The following is a 25,093-nucleotide window of genomic DNA, read 5'->3' on the forward strand; positions in this document are numbered from 1 at the left end:
ATTACCATAGCTGCTTTAGCGTTGTTGCTCTCGGTGCACTCTCTCTGCCTTAGCCATGCGCACAGTCTATTTGAACTTCTCCCATTTGGCAAACACACAATAATGGAATTCAATTCAATAGAAGAGAGCACATTTTTAAAGATGATTATGAGTGGCTTCTAAGTCAATTTAGATTTCCAAGAGCGATCTTCTTGGAGCTGTTGATAACATTTTTAAGATTAAAGTATGTATATTGCATTATACAGATAAATTTCTAAGTTCATTTAAATAATGTATACTGGCGCGACCTTGGATGGATAGATGGATGGAATAATTAAACATGTACTATGAACATATTTCAATGTTCCTTAAACGTTTTGAAGAATCGGCGTTCTAAGCTTACAGATGACTTGACATTTATTACAGGACTTATCATGTGGCAGTTGGTTACGTGGAGAAAGAAAAGGAAGGACAGGAATTGGGGATTTATATGTTTGAAAGAGGCAGTACTGCTGCATTAAATTATTTCATCGAGGGTTGTGCACGTCCGAGCAAGCATCTTGCGAGAAGCACGAACAATCTTTGGACGGGGCACCAGCTCATCGCTACCACTGCGACATTGTGCCCCCATGTTTAATTCATGATTTAATTCATTCCATCATGAAAATGACATCAAGTTTATATCTAAGTATTTAAATTGTTCTAAGAGCTGTAATATCATGAATATAATGTATTCTGTGTCCTGTTGGCGTAAGAGAAAGCCCGTTTAAGAAGCATGCAGTGATTCACACACACAGAGCACATAGAAGAATACATACAATACAAAGCATGTAACGTGCTACCTTAGTTACGATGGGATCTGAGAAACTCTAGTATATTTAACCTTGATTTTAAGATTACGTTTACAGTGTTCTACTTTAATGACAAAATAAACTACAAGAATAAGTGGAAATTTCAACCTTTTTTTCACTGTGCCCCTATTTTTTTTTCTTTTCTCTGTACCCTAATATGCTTCTGTATGACACTCAGACAATGGACTACAACTCGCCTTTTCACGGCGACTTTGATATCTGACCAATTCTTTTTTTATTTTGGACACTATGCGATTTTCTGAACTTGAACTTTGGAGTGTCTCCACCACTCTGCATCACTTGATCAACTTCCTTTTGTTGTTTATACCACTGCTTAAGCCAACAAATAGTACGTTTTTCCTTGCCTCCACTTCGCATTCGCTGAAATTCTTTTTTTCACGTGCTTTTGCCATTGTCTTTTAACCAAACACTGAATGGGGAAGGTGATATTTATATTGATTTGCATATTAAAATATGTAAAATTCTGTGAGGAGTCGGGGTGGGACGGCAGGCGCTTGCATGTGCGATACTTTTCAAGCTGACCAGGATTCATGGAGCTGAAGTGCGTGGAAGTTATGCACGGTTTTGTGCATCTGAATTTTTTTGTGCGTACGTACATTTACACTTTTGTCCATATGCCGTGTTTTAGTGTGAGTTCTACGCACATCATTATGCATGAGGCCCCTGAATCTGAGACACAGAATTTGAATGTCCTCTTTTTGTATGTAAAACACTCAAATGTCACATACATTAACTTAAAGCAAAACTTATTATCTAGGATAAAATATCAGACTTTTTCTGGGTCATTCCCATAAGTATTTATTTTTATATTAAGAAAGAAATAAAAAGTTTAGGTAGCTTTGAAAAGAAGTATTATACTGATCAATATCTGCAAGTAAGAATATAATTAAAATTGTTACTGCCATAAATTAATTTTATTACAGTTAGTAGAATGTTTAGTATATGCTGAAGAGTTATTACTTGCATGATTATGCCAGATCAGATCATTTTGAAATTACAGCATTAGTTTGAAAATGTTACATTAAATTTGAATAAAGTGACAGCTATTGGTAGAAAAAAATGAAGTGAAATGGCATACAGTGCATCCGGAAAGTATTCACAGCGCATTACTTTTTCCACATTTTGTTATGTTACAGCCTTATTCCAAAAATGGATTAAATTCATTTTTTTCCTCAGAATTCTACACACAACACCCCATAATGACAACGTGAAAAAAGTTTACTTGAGATTTTTGCAAATTTATTAAAAATAAAAAAACTGAGAAGCACATGTACATAAGTATTCACAGCCTTTGCCATGAAGCTCAAAATTGAGCTCAGGTGCATCCTGTTTCCCCTGATCATCCTTGAGATGTTTCTGCAGCTTAATTGGAGTCCACCTGTGGTAAATTCAGTTGATTGGACATGATTTGGAAAGGCACACACCTGTCTATATAAGGTCCCACTGTTGACAGTTCATGTCATAGCACAAACCAAGCATGAAGTCAAAGGTATTGTCTGTACACTTTCGAGACAGGATTGTCTCGAGGCACAAATCTGGGGAAGGTTACAGAAAAATTTCTGCTCCTTTGAAGGTCCCAATGAGCACAGTGGCCTCCATCATCCGTAAGTGGAAGAAGTTCGAAACCACCAGGACTCTTCCTAGAGCTGGCCGGCCATCTAAACTGAGCGATCGGGGGAGAAGGGCCTTAGTCAGGGAGGTGACCAAGAACCCGATGGTCACTCTGTCAGAGCTCCAGAGGTCATCTGTGGAGAAAGGAGAACCTTCGAGAAGGACAACAATCTCTGCAGCAATCCACCAATCAGGCCTGTATGGTAGAGTGGCCAGATGGAAGCCACCCCTTAGTAAAAGGCACATGGCAGCCCACCTGGAGTTTGCCAAAAGGCACCTGAAGGACTCTCAGACCATGAGAAAGAAAATTCTCTGGTCTTGTGAGACAAAGATTGAACTCTTTGGTGTGAATGCCAGGCGTCATGTTTGGAGGAAACCAGGCACCATTCATCACCAGGCCAATACCATCCCTACAGTGAAGCATGGTGGTGGCAGCATCATGCTGTGGGGATGTTTTTCAGTGGCAGGGACTGGCAGACTAGTCAGGATAAAGGGAAAGATGACTGCAGCGATGTACAGAGACATCCTGGATGAAAACCTGCTCCAGAGCGCTCTTGACCTCAGACTGGGGCGACGGTTCATCTTTCAGCAGGAAAACAACCCTAAGCACACAGCCAAGATATCAAAGGAGTGGCTTCAGGACAACTCTATGAATGTCCTTGAGTGGCCCAGCCAGAGCACAGACTTGAATCCGATTGAACATCTCTGGAGAGATCTTAAAATGGCTGTGCACCGACACTTCCCATCCAACCTGATGGAGCTTGAGAGGTGCTGCAAAGAGTAATGGGCGAAACTGGCCAAGGATAGGTGTGCCAAGCTTGTGGCATTATATTCAACAAGACTTGAGGCTGTAATTGCTGCCAAAGGTGCATCGACAAAGTATTGAGCAAAGGCTGTGAATACTTATGTACATGTGATTTCTCAGTTTTTTTTATTTTTAATAAATTTGCAAAAACCTCAAGTAAACTTTTTTCACGTTGTCATTATGGGGTGTTGTGTGTAGAATTCTTAGGAAAAAAATGAATTTAATCCATTTTGGAATAAGGCTGTAACATAACAAAATGTGGAAAAAGTGATGCGCTTTGAATACTTTCCGGATGCACTGTATTTACCAGATGCATCATAAAGTTAATAATACCAAGCTAAGTAACCACAAACATTCCTTTATGTGTTTTTTAAATCCTTTATAACGTTGTTCTATAATTTATGTTTTTGACTTACTTTTAAAAGAAAGTGTCAGAGGCAGTTTGTCATATCAGCCTATTCAAAGTGCTAAATGTCATTTTGTTGACATAATTAGAAGCCATTAAATACATTATGAGAGTTCGAGAAGGTTACTGAATAACTTGATTGGCCATCTCCATGGTACACTAGAGTGAACAGCTTGAATCTGACTATAGAGAAAACATTAAAGAAGAGAAGAGATTTAGCTGTATGGGAAAAATAAGCAGAGTTAGCAGCTGACTCGCTAATAACTAATAGTCTTCAAGCTTATAGTGCCTCATCCTTCATTAATTTAAAAATTAATCTCCTTCCTGCCCTGAGACTGCCATCTGTTCTCTTCTCTTACGCTCCAGTAGCTCTCACATTGACTGTTATGTGTTGTGTGGTAAGCCTGCTTTTTTCACAGAGTCACGGTCCATAGAGCACATCTATTACTTTGAACACCCTCCAGCTTTTGCTAGGATGTGGCTGGCTGCTGTATTATGTTATGTAAAATAGAGATGCAGCTGGAATAGTGTAATAACACCAGGATAATTGATTACTTGTAGCATTTGTATTTCATATGAACTAAACAAAGCCACACCTTTTTATGATAATTCATTGCCTTATTATTATATTATTTCAGTTAGTTCATTATTTGTTTACAGACAAAGAACTGTCTAAAACCATACTGTATTTTTAAACACTTGAATAAAAATAAATATGTACTATACGACTATTGTCAGTAACTTTTTGATTGAAAGAAAAATAATATTGCAAAACAAAAAAGAAATCTTAAAATTCTATTGATTGGCAGTGAAGTCCTTTTCCAGAAGCAGAACTTTCTTGAAAACAAAATAAGCAACATAATAACAACACATCCTATTGTTCAGTTTTTAAAATGCAAGTAATGTAAATTATTTCAGTTTCTTCTGTTTTTTTTCCCTTTTTTGATGAATATTGTCTACATTTTGAGCTATGTTTTTACAGGTGTAAGGAAGGAACTCTTGTGTAAAGTTAGTTGAAAGATTTAATTACCAAGTAACATTATAGTATCAAGTTAGCACACTTTACCTTTTAAATTTCATTGCCGTTTCTTCTTAAGTGAGTATAAACCTGGCATGGTACAGATTAATAAAAACTGTTTGAATAAAATTTGTTTTTAGCTTAGATAAATATTTTTAAAAAGTTACAATAGAGGTTATCCATGTTTAGTTTTTAGTCACAAGCAGATCAGTGCAATGAATATTTGTTTCTGAAAGCGTTGTTGATTTAAAATAAATTTAGTTTTAAATTAAAGAACAAATAGCATATTAAAGTTTCACTGGTTGTGTGTTCCTACTATTTAGAATTCATAGAATTATTATACTATATTGTCAGTGTTTAGTAAAAGTGAAGTTGTCAAATAGTAATTTTTTATATAAATTGAGTTTTTTTAAGGTTAATATTAGTCTAATTAATTTTAGTTTATGTCAGATTATGTCATGAGTTCAAATATGTTTAGGACAGAAATCATAGAGTGACTCTGATCCACAATGAATAAATACATTTTGTTTGTGTACTGTAAGGTCCATGTAGCTTAGGTCTCTGTTGGTGAAAGCAAATATTGGTGGCTCCCAAGGAAACAAATGTAACAACTTATACAGTAGATACATTTGTATTTTTAATTATAAGTTCAGAGTCCATAAAGTTGGTAGGGGAAGCTGGAGTCGGTGTCACACAACTTTTCAGCACAGTTTCAAATTTCAAAAGTATTTAAAGCTTTCTACATTTTGACAGAAACTTCATTATGGCCACTTTATCAACAACTTCACTTTAAGTCTCTACCCATACTTTAATATCAGAGAAGTGAATAGGTGTGTAGCTTGACTGAAACATACACAGTATCGTTCATACAGTTTTGTACAAGTCCACAGTACTATACCACTTATCCAATCTGCATAATGTTATATGAGACCCTAATCTAGCATAAGACCAGTTGTAGAATTTTCTGTCATTCTCAGAAAACAAGCCTCTTATTGGGCACATAACTATAGGGCCAGATTTTGACCTGCCGATTCTTAAAACATTTAAATTTGTTTTGGCCATGAAGCCTTTCCTGAAGGATTTGAAAGCAAACATAATTATCAAGACATTAAGCAATGTAGTTTAATTTAATAAAAAAAATTACCAACCCACTTCTCCCACCTTAAGCCATGCAACTCCACTAAAGAATTTTCTCAGCGACACTTCCTCCTTGAGATGGTGCCAATGGGGATCTAATATATCCCACTGTTTTAATACTTGGCTAAAAAGGTCTCTGTTTACCTGTACTTGCTGAGAAGGGCTGCTTATAATGCAAGGGTCCTGAGTTGAATCTTCCTCAGCAGAGACAGTATGTATCCAGTTTTATTCAGTTTTATAGCCCAGAGTTTCATCCCTTTGTGGTGCATGTGAGTTTCCTAGACTGTTTCCTTAAGAGGCATTAGCTCTCTGGAAATGTGTTCTTTTGAATTGCAGCGTTTTAATTAACCTGAATTTAAATAATTATAAATAAAAAAGGTATTATCCCCACCCCTCATGCAATATGACGGTTACAAGATTACACGAGAAGCATAAAGGATAATCTAGCTCTTTACTGACGGTTTCACGCGGATATCACAAATGGGAAGCTTATGACACTCTCAACCATGTGGGCGTCTTGACCTACGCAGTCTGCCATCTTTCGTTTGCCACGCTGAAAGGATTTTCACCAGACAGAAGACATGATCTTCCGCCCGGCAGCTTCAAAGTGTTGGCCGTAGGTCCATCCTTATATTCGGGTTGCTCCATGTGCAGACTCCTTCTCTTAGATCCAAAAAAGGACAGGAAAGGACTCAAACCCCACCTTCAAAAATACAGGAATAGCACAATGCCTACATACAGTTCTCATTCTCCCAACAAGGATAATGTGCTGACAGAGGACAGAAATATACTAGTCTGTCTTTAGGCTGACTATTCAATTCTCCAGTTGTCTTTTGGCTCTCTAGTCCTGTGCTTGACTCGGCAATTCTAAATGAAGATGCTGTGCCCCTGTGTACCATACTTGGTCTGCCTGTGTGAATGAGTCCATAACAGTGGGCACAGAGAACAGTGACATTAAAGTTAATAACAAAACATACTATAACAAGCCACCCTTTGTCACTGGATCTGTGACAAAAAAAAACAATACTTGAAAATCATATCCACAAATCAAAAGGTACTAGATCCCTCTTAACATTGTAGACATTTCAAAATCATTTGTGGAAATGTGAGGTGTAATACCACTATAGCTTCTGTACCGTTCATCTAATACCAGCGTAAATATTAACAGTGACAAGTTACAATACATTTGGACAGTTACATTTAACATGGTGTTACTACATAGTGATCATTATATCTCATCAGTTGTATCATAGCATCAGATATTATAATTCTATATAGCATCTTAATGGATTTTACTGTTCTTTGGTACTCATAACATTTCTAAATTCAGTATGTTGCTATATGTACCCCACCCTTTGGTGTCTGATCCCTTGTTATAAGTTATAATAGTTGTAACATAACTCAGGTGCTATTATAAATCTATTGCTATGATTATTACTTGTTCTTAAACTAGTATTATTGCATAATTGTACATTATTTATATCCTCCCCAACTTCACTATTGGATGTTATATTCCCATTCAATTTACAATTTAAACATTATTGGTCTTAATTATGCATATCCTCATACCTTTGAGCCCCTCTTATAACATTTTTCAAGTCTATTCCTAAGCTTTCTCTATTCGTGCCTTGTCCAACCCAGATAGACCCAAAAGATAAAGTCTTTTGCTTGGTGGCTTTGCAGGTTCTTCTGTACAAAGTATGACTGCTTCAGGAAACTAAAGTCTTTTATCATTGCTGGAAATAAAAAAATTAAACAGTCTTGTTGCCATTAGAGAGCTCATGAGATGCACACATGGTGACTGTCCATTTTTAGCAGAGGAACACTTACCTCTAGGCTCGCCCTGCATTCAGCATTCATTCATGGGAGCCTTCAACAGCTGTCATCTCACTTCAGTGGCATTTTACAGCCTGTTTCTATTAGGAGTCCATAAAACTCTGTTTTGCAACAAAAAATGTCTGCACACAGCATGGCTTCAGATTTACTCAGCTGGACTTACAATCTTTCGTTACTTCTGCCACTCTGGAAAAGCAAATCATTTCTTCACCAGCTATTATCCAGTATGTGCATCATATCAAAAGTTATTAGTAAAAGTACAGTCCTTTTTTTTTTTTTTTTTTTTTTAATCTTAATTTCGTATAACACCACCTTCACGTCATTGATAGAACTTTTTACCACTGGCTTGGAGAGACTTTTGGCACCATTAAATTGAATGGCCAAAACTAAAATACTTCCTAGGCTAAACTTAAAGAAGGGTGAAAAGGTAGAGCAAATACACAACATAAAACAATTCTTCATCAATCATATGTATAATATAATGCAGCACTATTAATGACAATTCTAGACCCGTAGTTCTCAGTTTCATATCATAAATAACAGAGATAATTTAAAGATGACAAATTATTACATTTAAACTACACTAATGAAAATATTTCTTCAGTAGAATAATACACTAATCAAAATTAAAACATTACATCAGTTATACGTTACAGGATGTTACATAGTAGAACTTTGAGTGTTTTCATTTTTGTCTAAAACAAAAAAAAAATCTTTCAATATCTAATACAACAGCACAGTTCATATAGAGTAATGGTTCTAATGTATAACTGAACATTCCATTTAGCTAAGTGCATTATCACTGAGCATTGACCTTAATATATTGATATAATAACAAATCTTCATAAAATTAATCAGTTACAGAGACAACTCAATACATGTATTCAGTTCTAATACATTTTGTAATTACTGAAGTGATAATAATAATCATTTGTTATACATCAAAATATGTAAACCCTTTATACTGTTTTTATATGAAGACTAGAGAAATAAATCAGTCTAATTTTAATTATAGGAACATTTTAACCTTTGTATCTTTATTTAAACAGTTTTTTATACACTTGCACTAATCAGCATGCAAGGAAAATAATTCCAATCACTGCTGTTCATTAATCTATGATTGATAAACATTCACCACCTTTTTGATTTGATTATTTCTAATTTCTCTGCCCACACTTGCTATTAAGCTATTTCTTGCAGTTTGTATAGAAAAAAATAATTTGTTTTTCATTAGCCACAGGTTTTGATGAATCTGTAGGAAAAACAACATCTATAGGCTTGAAGTTATATATAAAACTTTATGCTAAATAATTCTTTTTCTTGAAATTCAAATTTTTAAATTCCTAACTCTTTAACTGACTGTGCAGCTGGCTGTCTTTTTGCCTTGCAAGGGCATAGGTCATCTTATATTTAAACCTGCATCTGTTTGTAGGCTTCAAAACATTCCAGGCTTCACTAATAAGTCATGATCACTTTTTTACTTACTAACATTTTTAGATAGTACATGTATTACTAAAACAATTAAATTTAAATACGATTCCCGATTACTATAACAATTATGTTATTATATTATTATATGGGACGTCTCCCATCTATTAGGGTTTCTCTTTACATTATTTTTTTTTAGTCAGCTGACACACATAGAAACACATACTGACAAATGACATAAACACGCATTTGCTACACTCCAGACTCTGAATAAGAATAATTTATTCTTCTTTTATTTTCTTTGCTAGATTCTAAATTCCACTTCATGCCCAAGCAAAATTACTTGGCTAAACAGAAGTTCTTTTTAAACAACATTCAGCACACTGGGGAAAGCAACTGTTCACAAACAATCAGACTTCACTTGTTTCAGTCATTTCAACATACAGTATTTGGCAATTGCTTCCTTCTTTCAAATATCTTCACATATTCACATACTCACATTCTCTTTTACACTTGCATTTTATTCATAGAATAAAGTTTTCTTTCAATTGTATTTCATTCACAGAGATCTCTATCACACGTGCTATAAACTCACTCAAGGTTGTGCTTTTTTTTTTCTATAAGGTTTCACCATGCAACACACTTAAACGCGTCTTTTCCTTCATGCTTATTAAAACAACTTCTCAGGCCGCAAGCTGGTATCACTTTCATTAAATTAGGAATTCATCTTACCTTAGTTTTATACACGCTAGTTTCCAGATCATGACAAAGTCCGTGGCGAAACTGCGCCCAGCGACAATGAGGAAACACTAATTTCCGTGGAGAGCCTACAGTTCCAGCGACATCAAGGACAATCCACTCGTGAAATCACGCAGCACAATTCCACAACAAGAAAACATTCACAACAAAAGTTAGGCGGTCACAAAGAAGATTCTGACTTAACAAGGAAAACATACGTGCTTGAACCTTTATTTGTATCAAGTGTGCTGACCACTGCGCCACCATGCTCTTCCTTTATAGTACCTAAAATACATAACTTCCATTCATGCACAATCAGGCACATTCTGCTTATCGCAAGTACTTGTCTCCCTCCTCATTTAGTATTATTAAAAGAGCATTTTTCCTTTAAACTTGATCAGGGTTTAAAAGGAAAAAATGTTTTGCACGTTTACAAGCCTTAAACAAAGTGGAGACATTCTATTTACGTTAAACCAATTACACAAATCGATAATTATCTTTCTTTGTTATATGAGAAACTGTCTCATTTTTAAATTTACACTTGTCCAATTAATCCCTTCTTAAAGAGTATGGCCAGTACTCACGGGAAAATAAAAAGGCATGTTTCTCGTTGCAAGTTTTAAAACCAGATGTATTTATTCCTTTTCCAATTTCTAGTTAGAGCTCTTTGCATTACAATTTCTTTTTAAACATTAGCTTATAACGTAGGTTCGTAATTTAAGCTATATTTAAAAGGCGATTTCAATAATTTCTGTGTGTTTAAACACACGGCATGATTCTTTTTAGCAGTACCATCATAGGTGGGGGTTGCCAAAACCTTTAACCTTTAAGGCAGAGTGATTACCACAGCTGCCCATCTCACTCACTGCGTTTTAACACGTGGACGAACCGTGTGCATTGGATTTCTATTACGCCATTAAAGATTTCTACAATTTATTTTAGCGAGCGCGATCGAGTCGTTATGGATTTTATCAGCATTTTTACCGTTCATCTGTAAGTAATCGACTTCCAGACGTTCTAGATGCGGGATTGATTCATCATACAAAGTAAGTGCTGGCATGCCTATCTACATCATATCTTAACGCACAGCTCTTTATTGCTTTTTCAAAATATTGTTTCTAATGGCTAAACGATGCAACTTATTTAAATAAGTGTTCCCCAACACGGCATTTACTTTTCAGGCAGGTTTTGGACTTCGTACGGCAGTTAAATAATCTGTGTTGTCCACGCGGGTGCCGTTTCATTTTATTCAGGACAACCAGTCTTGTGCTATAAATTTAAAACTGTTGTTTCTATTTATTTTTCCAGTTTAATCCCACATTTATACCCATGCTTTTGGACTTAAAATTCCAACCTGCATGGTATAGTTTAACAGACGCTACCACAAGTCATTGGCAGCTGTCTTTTCTTGCCCATGGCCCGCTACAAGACCGCCTCTTGTCTTTTGCCGGGATTAATTACGATTATTATTAATTCGTAATATCCCCATTCCAATTAGGGCCTGGCATCTTAACTCGGTCCGGATGTCCATGTCTGAGCGCGCGACCAATCCCAAAATATATTCAATATTTCGACCGAACCCTTCATTGCCGTCATTATCAGAAGCATATTAGATATATATATATATATATATATATATATATATGACCACAAGTGTTTACCGTAAACAATGCCACGCAGACAAGATTCTACACTACGCCAGCAATCACCCGGTATCTCATAAACGGAGCTGCGTGAAAACCCTATTTAAACGAGTCCACACTCATTGTAATACCAAGGAAACAAAAAGTAATGAGAGACGCTATCTGTTTCAACTTTTCACCTCGAATGGATACTCAAAATCATTCATTAATCGGAGTCTACACAGCAGGCGCCAAAGGAATCAGCATACAAGCGACGTAAATCAGAACCCCCATCCCACCTGGCATTCACTCCCGTACCACCATAATGTGTCAGAAGGCACGGCACGCACCCTGACCAAGTGGGGCATCAAAATAGCACATAAACCCACCAACAATCTGCGCACGGTCCTGTTTAATGCTAAAAACAAGAAATCGACAGCTGAAACACGAAACGCAGTTTATAGTATTCCATGCAATTCGTGCTCAGCTGTATACATAGGACAAACGTCAAAAAAAATCTCAACACGTGTACAGGAACATCGCAACGCCGTCAGAAGAAAGGACGCACTATCTTTGATATATGCACATACTAAATCGACAGGACACACATTCAATTGGGACAACGTGAAAGTAAAATTTAAGGCCAGTACAAAAAGCGCCAGAGAGTTGGCCGAGTCTTGGCTATCAGATGAAAATGCCATCAACAGACACTTGGACATAAACCCAGCATATGCCAACTTAAGAAGGACATATGCACTTTAATTTAATGATACACCCCCCCCCCCCCCCCTTTGATCATACGGACTTAGTCACCTCCACCCACCCCCCACTGAATGTGTTGCTATATATTGCCTTTGATTCTTGTAAGTCTAAGCATTATCCTCTGATGAAGACCCCTGACAGGGGTTGAAAGCTCAGGAATAAAACTATTTTATGATACGTGATTCGTTTTTTCTCCCTTTGTGGATCTCCAACTGCATATATATATATATATATATATATATATATATATATATATATATATATATATATATATATATACATACATACATACATACATACAAGGGGGGACCCAAAAATAACAGGAAATATTTTTAAAATGTGTTTAATTTAATTTTCTGTACAAACTACAATTAGTCTCCTTCAAAGTACTCTCCATTGGCGGAAATACACTTACCTAACCGTTTGTTCCATTGTTCGAAACATTTTTAAAATTCGTCTGAAGTAATGCCCATTAATGCTCTGGTCGTTTCTTGTTTTACCTCTTCGACATCAGTAAAACGCCTTCCTTTCAAGTCGTTTTTCATCTGAGGGAACAAAAAGAAATCACACGGAGCTAAATCCGGTGAATAGGGTGGGTGGTTCAGGGTTGTCATACGGTTTCTTGCCAAAAATTGGCGAATGCTGAGAGCAGTGTGAGATGGAGCGTTGTCATGCTGAAAGAACCAATCGCCCGACTCCCACAAATCAGGGCGTTTCCTTCTCACACTGTTGCGCAACCTTCTTAACACTAGGTAGAATGCTTGGTTTACAGTCTGACCTGCTGAAACAAATTCATAATGCACGAGACCTTTGACATCAAAAAAAGAAATCAACATTGTTTTCACTTTTGATTTCACCTGCCGAGCTTTTTTTGCTCGAGGGGAATTCGCGGTTTTCCAATGACTGGACTGCTGTTTCGACTCAGGATCGTAACTGTAGCACCACGATTCATCTCCTGTAATAATTTTGGAAAAAAAATCTGGGTCGTTATCAAACTGATCCTTCATTTCACGACAAGTTTCCAGGCGACGCTCTTTTTGATCTGCTGTCAGCAATCGGCCCAACCACGTACTACAAGTACCAACCTAACAACAACAAAATTCCGGTTATTTTTGGGTCCCCCCTCGTATATATTATATTATAAATAATAAACGGTTATTAATTTAGCCACAATCCTGCTCGACTACGCCATTTTGTTTCCTTAAGGATGCATTAGCTCTCTGGAAATGTGTTCTTTTCAATTGCGCCATTTCAATTAACCTAAATTTAAATAATTATAAATAAAAAAGATATTATCCCCACCCCTCATGCAATATGACGGTTACAAGATTACACAAGAAGCATAAAGGATAATCTAGCTGTTTACTGACGGTTTCACACGGATATCACAAACGGGAAGCTTAAGACAGACTCTCAAGCACGTGTGCGTCTTGACCTACGCAGTCTGCCATCTTTCGTTTGCCACGCTGAAAGGATTTTCACCGGACGGAAGACATGATCTTCCGCCCGGCAGCTTCAAAGTGTTGGCCGTAGGTCCATCCTTATATTCGGGTTGCTCCTCGCTTGTGTTATTAGTGGCTAAGTGAGTTTTCCACTTCCTCGGAGGAGGAGCCCTTACTCCGACTCCACCCCTCATTCCGGGCTGGATAGACACACACACACACACACCCGCCCGCGCGTAGACGTTTATATATAGGATTAAAAAGGCGTTGAAGATTGAAAGCTATGTGTCTACATTTAATAAATCTGATTTGCTCTTTTGATATTACCGAAGGAAGCACTTTCTCAATCCTTCTAGCTAGGGCTTTGGAGAGTATCTTAACATCATTATTCAGAAGTGAGATTGGTCTGTATGATGCACATTGTAATAAGTCCTTATTTTTCTTACAAAAAACTGTAGTCAGTGTTTGGTGAAAAGTTTGTCTGTGGTTTCTACAGGGTAGCCATCAGGACCTGGTGCTCTCCCGCTCTAAAGTTACTTTATAGCATCTAGTAATTCTGATTCTGTCACAGGTTTATCCAATTCCTCTGCACTGAGTGTATCATCTGTGGTATCTGTAATATGTCAAAAATGATTTACATTGTAACTTGTATCCTTTAGAGACTTATAGTAGTCTCTAAATGTGTGCATTATATTTTAATTGTCAGTAGTTTTATCTACATCTGTGTTGGTGATTACTGATATTCCATATTCCATTACCAGCTTCCTGCTTGTGGATTTGTTGAGCTAAGATCTTATTAGCCTTCTCTCCATGTTCATAGTAGTGATGTCGCGATTTAGAAATGAGTTGTCCAGTTTCTTTTGTTATGAAGAGGTATGTGGGGAATAGTTATTTGAGCTCCATGATCAGAGGGGCATGGTTGGAGATAACAATAGCATCGTACTTGCAAGATTTGATCATGGGCAAGAAATTGTTATCTATAAAGAAATAGTACATTCTTGAGTAGCAATGATGTACTGTTGAGAAGAAGGAATATGTTATTAAATGTGGATTTAGAAATCTCCATGGGTCTGGTAAGTTATGATCAATTAAAAACTGTGTGGTTATTTTTGAAGTATTAGATGTTATTGCCCCTGTAGCTGAAGACCTATCCAGGTCTGAATTTAAAACACAATTAAAGTCTCCAGCCATTATAATTTTATGAGTGTTCAATTTTGGAATGGATGCAAATACGTTTTGGATGAAGTCTATATCATCCACATTGGCTGCATGTATATTTATCAAATTCACTTTACAATTAAAAACATTACCCATTACCATCACATATTGCCCTTCAGGAGTAGAAAGTACAGTGTATATTTAATACTAAAAATGATATTGTTCTATGAATGAAGATTCCCACACCTCTAGTTTTCTTTGTATAGCTGGAGTGGAATATTTGGCCAGTCCAGTCTCTGTGCATCCAAAACCGATCCTTTCTGACTAAGCAAGTCTCCTGTAAAAATATCATCTTGGCGTTTAGTCCAGTTAGATGAGAGAATACTTTCTTCCTCTTTAATTCATGATTGAGACCTTTGACATTCCAGCTCACAAAGTTCACTGTTTGGTCATAGAGAGGTTGCTTCTGAACTTTTGTTGTCATTTTATAGTTTTAAAGTAAGGTAGTACATTATTACATATGATAGCTTTAACCTTAATTTCCAGTATTGCCAGGAGTTATGGCTATGAAGGCTATTGTTGTGTTAGCACTTACAATTATGTGGATAAAAAGGGCAGATCAGAAATAGCTTCATCTCTTTCTCTCCTCCCCCAGACCCCATATACCCACCACCCCAATTTTGCCTCCACATGTGAGGCTAGGCCACACTTCACAAAGTCCCAGTCCTCTGACATGCCTAGAGACGGAGCACGTGTAGAACAAAACAAGCCCCCAAGCAATGGTATAGAAGGAATACAGTAGAGATATTTAATGGCAATACGGTCCAAATACTATAAACCTAGAATATAATCTTGAACAGGCCCGAAGAATAAACCCAGGGTATGATGTTAAACAGTACCCATGAAGAAGCAAATAACATATGATAGTACAGTCCTAATACACAAATCCAAGGTGGTGTGTGATGATAAACAGTCCCATACAGTTGGAATTTAATAAACTAATTCTAACTGAATTTTGAAATCCTTTAAAAGTAATATGTGATGTGCAAACACTATATGAACTAAACATTTAAAACATACTTGAGTACACGTCTTTTCTGAAAAATTGTATCTTGATTTGTTATTCTATTTTACCTGCAAAGTTTGTTAATGTATGTCTGTTTAGAAATGTGGAAAGAAATGGATAGTATTATGTTATCTTAGTAGAATACCATGAAAATGTGTGAGTTCCTTAAGGTTATTGTTCCAAAAAGTCTTATGTTTTTGTATTAATTTATTTTTTTTACAGAGGACCTTCAAAAATTTCAACAGAAGAGAACCAATGAAACGTATGTACACAACAGAATCAAAAGGTTCAATTTTTGTAGACAGAATGCCTCTTGATTCCATATATAAGGTAATTGACATTTTTCTTTGGTTTCTACTCATTTAGTGCAATTTAAAGATATCAGAAATCCATTAACCCTGTACAGATGACTTTAAATTGTATTGAAAATATTTATAAACTTATACCACTCTCATTGACAAATTTCTTTTTATTTTCCCAGCTATTTGCATGCATTTCTTTCCATATATTTTTAGACACACATACCACTCTGCCTAAATACATTGTACAAGCATGCCATTGATGTCTCAGTGACAGACAAATTTCATGAAACAAGGCGTTTGCAATAGAAAAGGGAAAACAGTTGATTGGCAGCTGATCATAATTTTTAGGAACCCATGTACCCAACCCTGTAGAATAATGTAATTTTAATGAATTACTTAATTATTGCTTGTTTTATTGTATTTTTTAAAGTTTGTATTCATTTAATGTCTTGTGTTTTAAAGAGGGGCTTGCATATATTTCATTTATTTGGTTTTATTTGATTTCGGTGCTGATGTACCATGGCCACACTACATACTTTGGCTTCCAATTTGCATGGGTTGGCCTCAGCATGCATAGTGTTCTATGGCTTTGCAAGGTTTTAAAACACAGTGGAGCAGGCCAGACCCTGTGAGTTTGGTGTGCAGGTAAAGAACTTAATGAGGGAATTGGCTTATTGCTCACTTTGAGCATGACTGCAGTTAGAATAGCCATCCCTTTCAGAGGCTCCACGGATCATTTGGTGCATGTGTACTCACCTGGTATAAAAAGAGTCTACATAATAAGGAAAAGGAAAAAGAAAAGAGAGAAAAAGATCAAGAGAGAGTGTCAAAATCAGGAATCGGTATCAGTAATCGCCAGTACAGACAGAGATGGAATCATTGGCCATGAAAATATAATGCACACATTTAGAGACTACTATAAGTCCTTATATTCTACTCAGTTTAAAGAACACAACACATAATCTAATGTACCTTTTGATACATTACGGATACCACACTAGATACTCTTAAGTACAGAGGAATCGGATAAACCTCTGACATTATCAGAATTACTAGACGCTATAAACTCACTTCAGAGTGGTAAAGTAGCAGGTCCTGACGGCTTCCCTGCTCTATTTTATAAAACATTTTCAGTTAAGTTGGCTCCCCTCTTATTAGCAACATTTATAGAAGCCAGAGACAAAAAATTCTACCTCAAACATTTCAACAAGTATTAATTGCCATTTTTCCTAAGAAAAATAAGGGGGCTCCCCTCTTTTGTATTCTATTTATTTTTATTCAGATATTAATGTATCTGTTTACTTATTTTTACTAGTTTAAAGTTTTACTCTGTTGGCCTAGCTCTCTTTCTCATGGATGGGGGTTGATTGGTTTCGAACCTAGTTTTGTTAAACTTGACTTGCTTGTATGTAATGTTATTTGATTTTAATAAAATCAGTAAAATGTTAAAAAAAATAAAAATAAGGACTTATTACAATGTGCATCATACAGACCAATCTCACTTAGGAATAATGATGTTAAGATACTCTCCAAAGCCCTAGCTAGAAAGATTGAGAAAGTACTCCCTTAAGTAATATCACAAGACCAACCTGGATGTATTAAAGGTAGACATTTGGCTTCCAATCTTCGACGCCTATTTAATGTAATCACCCATGAAATATTTTGCATACATCTGCTTTGAATACTATTTTTATATTCTGCCAACCTAAAACGTTTTGCCATTGTTGCTACCTATCATGATAATATTTATATACATTTTTAATGAGAAGATTCAATTGGTTATTTAACTGATCAAATACTGCCTGCATGGCTTGAGCTTTGAAACAAGTTTCCTTTCTGCTGGCTGCCAGTTAAGTCTTGTTTTACTGAAGATAATAAAATGGGCAGCAGGACAGCTGCATTACAGTTCCAGGGCCCTTAGTTTTATTCTCTTACCAGAATTTGTGTGAAGTTCACATATTCTTCATGTATCTGTTTGAGTTTTTCTCCAATATTCCAAAGTTATGCTGGTGAAATTAATTGGTTATTACAGGTTGCTTCTGTGGGTGGTGGGTGTGTTAGTGAATGATGTCATATCTATGGGATTGATCAGGGGTGGGCAATGTTTTCTTCCAACCCAGTTTCTTAACACTAGAATTACCAGAGCGTATGAAAAAACTCGTAGATCCGGCCCACCTTAAATCTGTTCGCACCTCTCCCTCAGCGTCTTTTGTCCTGTAAATGTGCCGATTATGACCACTGTAAAACTCCAGCACTTCACTCCCAGATAATCAATCAAGGCATGAGCTGGGAGAAGTTTGTGCATGGTCTGCGGCGGTGGGGGATGGAATAGCAGGCTGCTTGCTGCTTGTCTTAATCGGCACATTTACAGGACAAAAGACACTGGGGCGGGGGCCGACTTGTTTTTTTGTTTGTTTTTTTCTTCAATCCTATTATTTATAAAATATTGTTTGATTTGTATGTAAGATTGCAGTAAAATTAGTAAATAAATAAAAGAAAGAAAAAAAAGACGCTGAGGGAGAGGTGTGAACCGATTTAAGGTGGGCCGGATCTACGAGTTTTTTCGTAGGCTCTGGTAATTCTAGTGTTAATGAGAACTTAATTATTGCTGATGAAGCACTTATTGTGCAATTGACACTTTGATACTCTATTTTAGTGGTCTAGCTTGCTAAGGTTCTCAACCGTTAATTACTGTTTTCAGTCTTAAACAGCTGCAATCACTGTTTTTAATGGCTCCATATTAGCAATGAGATGTAAATGACAAAGAAGCCAGCAGTTCTCCATCTAACTTGTTTTCATTTACACCTGTGTGGATTCTTCATGCACCATTTGGTTTATTAAAACTCTTGAGAGAAAAAAATGTGACAGACTGAAAATGATATCCTTGAGAAAGAAAAATAATCTTTGATGTTACAACCTCATATTGCAGATTTACAAGCCGTAAAATTATATAAGGTCTGAGATTGGCAAGGATTGATTTCTAATTAAGCAATTGGGTTGGAACAAAAACTTCTAGCCACTGCTGCCCTCCAGGACCAACATTGCCCACCCCTGGGCTAGATGCTGCTTTGTGCCATGTGTGAATTTGATTATAGGAGTTTGAGAATGGTATTTTATGTTATACTGTGCACTCCTTTTCTGAGAAGTAAATTTTTCCTTACAATGTACTAGACTGATTGGCCATGCAGAAATTATAGAGAACTTCCATTTATCAATTACTAGCAAAATACCCGCGCTTCGTAGCGGAGAAGTAGTGTGTTAAAGAGGTTATGTAAACATATATATACATATCTACATATACACATATCTACATATACATATATATATGTGTGTATATATATATATATATATATATATATATATATATATATATATATATATATATATATATATATATATACACATATACACATATCAACATATATATACACATACATTTACATACATACATACACACACACATATACATATATACATATACACATACATACATAGTGCGTTGTAACAATCACAGCCCGTGTTACATGGGAAGGAGACGACAAATCACAGCTTCCCGCTTTCTAATCGGGCCTGTGATTGGTGCTTTGACTAATGCCCAGATCCCACAGTATCTCCCCTTAGGAGAGGCGTTAGGCAAGTGTAATTGAAGAGCGGTGCTGCAAGTTTAGCTTTACACCTGTTTTTAAGGCTTATTGACTGAAAGGGGCTTTCATGAAAAAAGTTAGGGCTTTGCTACAGGATACACCCTCCACAAGTTAAGGAAGTAAAAATAAAGGTATATATTTCTGTTTTATTTAAACCTTTTAAGTTTGTATGCGGGCGGTATGGTGGCGCAGTGAAAGGTGCCAGTTAGGAGACCCGGGTTCGCTTCCCTGCGTGGAGTTTGAATGTCCTCCCCGTGTCTGTTTGGGTTTCCTCCGGGTACTCCGGTTTCTTCCCACAATCCACAGACATGCAGGTTAGGTGCATTGGCGATTCTAAGTTGTCCCTGGTGTGTGGGTGTGTGCGGGTGTGTGCGCCCTGCGGTGGGCTGGCACCTTGCCCAGGGTTTGTTTCCTGCCTTGTGCCCTGTGTTGGCAGGGATTGGCTCCTGTATTTAGGATATAGCGGGTTGGATAATGGATGGATGGACATTTGTATGCATAGCCCCATTTGCCCGTTTTCGTTTTTTTTCTTTCTTCAGTAATATTTCAGCAAACCCGGAGCTTGTCAGTTCAAATCCTGGTACTGACACCACTGTGTGACCCTGAGGAAGTCACTTCACCTGCCTGTGCTGCAAAAAACAAAAGTAATGTAACAAATTGTACCTCAGATGTTGCAAGTTGCTGGAATAAAGGCATAAGTCAAATAGATAAATATGTATTATACACATAGGAACTATTAATTTATTTTCAGTTAAGTCATCTGCAGCAAACCTTTATAAATGAGGGTTTCTCCTTTTTAGATAGTACAAACTGTTTCTTCTTCATTGAGGTTTTCTCTTGGAGAGCTTTTTTCATTTCATTGAAAATTAAAGCAGCAGCTGCCAAAATATGTAGCTTTCTTATTAATTGTTCAACATTGTGTAAAATAACTTTATAAAGTAACATAAAAGGTTTAAATACTGGTTGTCCTTTTACACTAAAATATTACTAAAGAAATACAAAAAAGTAAAATGCATATGTTGTTTTTCTTAAAGGAGATTAAATATTACTGAAGAAAGAAAGAAAAAAACTAAAACAGCCAAATGGGGCTATGCATACGAACTTAAAAGGTTTAAATAAAACAGAAATATATATATTTATTTTTACTTCCTTAACTTGTGGAGGGTGTATCCTGTAGCAAAGCCCTAACTTTTTTCGTGAAAGCCCGTTTCAGTCAATAAGTCTTAAAAACAGGTGTAAAGATATTGACAATAAGCTACGCAAACCCACCAAGACATGGAATCGTTTAAATCAAGGCGCGAGTCGAAAAACACCATCCCATACTATTGTTTAACAATTAACACATTTCTATATGTATTATAAGCATACAATACAACTGATAATATGTTGAGCTTATTTATCTGGTGTACCGACATTTTTGCGCGTTTAACGGCTGAAATCCAACGTGGTTTGTGCCCTTCAGAATGAAAACAGTTTGCATTTACCTTTTTAACAAAAGGCGAGGTTTTAAGCCTGAGAAATCACCCCGTAAATGCACACGTTTAATTGCACATGTGTTAATATGTATGCTTACACACTGTTTCTTCTTCATTGAGGTTTTCTCTAGCATGTAGATCGGGGTAATTACATTCACAGCATTCGTAGTCTGAATCACAATCTGATTGTATGGGTGGTTACCTACCAGGTAACGCTTATGGTTGGCCAGCAAGTCAGCTAACATCAGCCACGGTGCCTTCAATTGTGAGAAGCAGATCATAGAATGGTTGAAAATAGTTTACTGTCAAATAATGCAAAGAGTACGCGACACGTGTTTCGCCCTAATTCTTGGCTCATCAGGCGTACACACTCACAGCACTCCCTTACGGGAATCGAGCCTCGGACGTCAGCGCTAGAGGGGCTTTGCAGCGGTGAAGTATTGCTTTTAAATTTTAATTAAGAAAAAAAAAAAGAAAACCTTTTTAAATTGAGGGAAAATATACCAATAACAATTTGTTAAGGATCTGTTTTTTTGTGAAGCTGCCTTTACAGAGCCTGTCCGCTGTTTTATAAACGAACGCCATATAAGGCCGTTCTTTCTCCTTCACAGTCAGTTCACATGATTACGTGTGAGGCGTGATGACGCGATATGCAACCCCGCCTCCCACGGCCAGCAAGCTGCAGTCCATTACTGTATATGGACAGAAAAGAGGTTCCAGTTATGACCGTTACGCTTTGAATTTCGAAATGAAACTTGCCTAACTTTTGTAAGTAAGCTGTAAGGAATGAGCCTGCCAAATTTCAGCCTTCCACCTACATGGGAAGTTGGAGAATTAGTGGTGAGTGAGTGAGTGAGGGCTTTGCCTTTTATTAGTATAGATTTGCTTCTGGGGTACCATCAGCAAATTAGTGAGTAAGACTTTGTATTTAAATCTAAATGATTCAAACACTTCTGTCTATTACAGCTGGTTTTTTTTTCTTTTTACTTTTTTTTTTTTTGAAAAGGTTTATGAAAACATTGAATAATTATAGCTGTGACAGCAACTGCTCTGGAAATGTTTCTGCAAGAAATGTTAGCCAGGCTAAGCTGAGCACAAATTAGTACCCATAAAGTTTTGGACTACATTTAAAGAGAATTTACACAACTAAAAAAGATGATTGTCCCATAATTTAAAGTTGGAGAAATTTAAAAAATGCTGAAGATTTTAACAGTGACCAGAAATGATGCTTTGAAACCAAAAAAGGAAGAATGTTTTGCTGTAAAATTATTGCCTACTGTTATGTGTGTCTGCATTCTCCATATTTGTTCCTATATACAGAAAGTTTTATCATCTGCCTCACCATTTTTAATTTCTATGAAATAGTTATCACTGAACATAATATGTACATTAGCTGGAAGTAACTGGTTTTCATTAAAATTAAATACTCTGTTATTTCTACACAAATAATAAAATGCAAAGTAGTACAGCAAAATCACAAAATCTGTACAAAGATAAACAATAATATGTTTTTTTTCTAGGTTCTACCTGCCTTGTGGATTTCATAATTAACACTATAAGTACCAAAGCCTACGAAAAAACTTGTAATCCCGGCCCACCTTAAATCCGTTCGCACCTCTCTGTCAGTGTGTTTTGTGTTGTAAATTTGTTGATAAGCGCAAGCAGCCTGCTATCCCATCCCCCCACCAATGCAGAAAAGGCAGAAGTTCTCTCAGCTCAAGTCTGTTTACCTGCAAGTGAGTTGCCTAGATTGTATAGGGGAAATTATATATCTTTATTTGGAATGCAGTGATCCCTCGCTATATCGCGCTTCGCCTTTCGCGGCTTCACTCCATCGCGGATTTTATATGTAAGCATATTTAAATATATATCGCGGATTTTTCGCTGCTTCGCGGGTTTCTGCGGACAATAGGTCTTTTAATTTCTGGTACATGCTTCCTCAGTTGGTTTGCCCAGTTGATTTCATACAAGGGACGCTATTGGCAGATGGCTGAAAAGCTATCCAGCTAACTTTCTCTCTCTCTCTCTCTCTCTCTCTCTCTTGCGCTGACGTAGGGGGGTGTGAGCAGGGGGGCTGTGTGCAGCTGCTTCCTAAAGGACAGGCTGCACGGAGCTTCGCATACTTAAAAGCTCAAAGGGCACGTATTGATTTTTTTTATCTGTCTCTCGCTATCTCTCTCTCTCTCTCTCTCTCTCTCTCTCTCTCTCTCTCTCTCTCTTTCCTGCTCCTGACAGAGGGGGTGTGAGCTGCCGCCTTCAACAGCTTTGTACCGGCGGTGCTTCGCATACTTAAAAGCCGTATTGATTTTTTTTTTGACTGCTTGCTTTGCACTCCTTTGAAAAGGAAGATATGTTTGCATTCTTTTAATTGTGAGACAGAACTGTCATCTCTGTCTTGTCATGGAGCACAGTTTAAACTTTTGAAAAAGAGACAAATGTTTGTTTGCAGTGTTTGAATAACGTTCCTGTCTCTCTACAACCTCCTGTGTTTCTGCGCAAATCTGTGACCCAAGCATGACATTCTAAAAATAACCATATAAACGTATGGTTTCTACTTCGCGGATTTTCCTACTTCGCGGGTGGCTCTGGAACGCAACCCCCGCGATGGAGGAGGGATTACTGTATATGCATTTCACGTGTGTTCCATGTCTACAACAGTCTATGTAAACACATCGTTAAAACAGAAACGTTTTTCATGTTTTAGTAATAATTGACAAAATGTAAACATGAAGTGTATAATGTGTGAAGCCTGAAGTCCAAATATCAAATAAACACTTTCACAAAAGGTATAAGTATAACAAAACAAGTGTGCTTTTATTCAGGAATATAACTGCAGAAAAAGAACTTGTATTAGGGTATGACATTGACACTCCTCTAATACGACTACTTTGACAGCACAGCGGTAAGAACTGCTGACTGGTAATCGAAAGGTCGCCAGCTCAATCTCAGATGCCTCCGTTTTGAGAAGTGAGCTGCCCTTATTCTTACTATTATAGAATAAAAACATACATTTGATTTGAGTCTGTAACAGCCGGGGTAAATTTATGGTACTTGTAAAAGTAAGCATTTTTTTTTATTCAGTTTTATTCTCCCAATCACATTCACGCCCCCAACCGCCCCCCCCCATCTGACACTGCTGTTTTCACAAAGATGCACTATAACAGAGGTGAACTCAGATGATGATGAGGGTTCTACATCGGAGAAAGAAAACAGAAGCCCTCCCCGCAAGAAGCGTCCACTCGCACATAAGAACAACGTAGCTGCACCAGGTGTAAAAGCGAAAGATGACACCGTTTGGATGCAGCAAGAGGTTGGGTGTCATCCTGCCAGTCAGTCTGCCCCACACCTGTCCTACAAAGAAAAAGCAGTGATTACAGAGCTCGCCAACATATCACGCAAAGTCCTGTTTGTGATTATTTTGTGAGGGTCTTTACATAAAAAAAAATTATATTTTACTTACAGTATATAAATGCCAGATCGAATGTTATTTACCTTGATTTATTTACTTATCTTTCTACAACATAAAGTCACAAGTAGACTGCAGAGCTTCAGTGTTTGATCAACACGGGCATGCTCACAAAGTACATGTGTAATGCCACGAAAAGTGCATGCTGACACTTCAGTACGCGAGCAATTGTATGAGATTGCAGTCAGACTTCTTTTTTGGCCACATACACCATCCAGCTCTAAATACTAGCAAGGAGAGTCGCTCTCGTACTGAAGAGTGTATAGCTGCAGATGGAAGCTGCCGTCGCACTTTTGCCATCACTGTACTTTGTGAGTATGCCGTTG

The 25,093-nt window shown here is 37.0% G+C and overlaps 2 protein-coding genes across 3 annotated transcripts in view; one reads left to right on the forward strand and one right to left on the reverse strand.

The window, feature by feature from the left end:
• The window catches only part of LOC114649283 (uncharacterized), a 282,139-nt gene that overhangs the window by 206,168 nt on the left and 50,878 nt on the right, over positions 1 to 25,093 (reverse strand). The gene's annotated exons all lie outside the window — the stretch shown is intronic.
• Positions 1 to 25,093, forward strand: part of gtf3c2 (general transcription factor IIIC, polypeptide 2, beta) — a 158,995-nt gene that overhangs the window by 131,448 nt on the left and 2,454 nt on the right. Inside the window, exons 18-19 of one of the 2 annotated variants that reach the window (XM_051925479.1) lie at positions 16,103 to 16,210; positions 16,362 to 17,176. In XM_051925479.1, the coding sequence (XP_051781439.1) occupies positions 16,103 to 16,210; positions 16,362 to 16,442 (189 nt within the window). In that variant the 3' untranslated portion in view covers positions 16,443 to 17,176. Of the gene's footprint in view, positions 1 to 16,102; positions 16,211 to 16,361; positions 17,177 to 25,093 lie in introns of those variants that run through there. The other variant, XM_028796786.2, reaches the window with a different exon arrangement.

This window comes from Erpetoichthys calabaricus, chromosome 3 (assembly GCF_900747795.2).
Source record: "Erpetoichthys calabaricus chromosome 3, fErpCal1.3, whole genome shotgun sequence".
In the NCBI taxonomy this organism is placed as follows: Eukaryota; Metazoa; Chordata; class Cladistia; order Polypteriformes; family Polypteridae; genus Erpetoichthys; species Erpetoichthys calabaricus.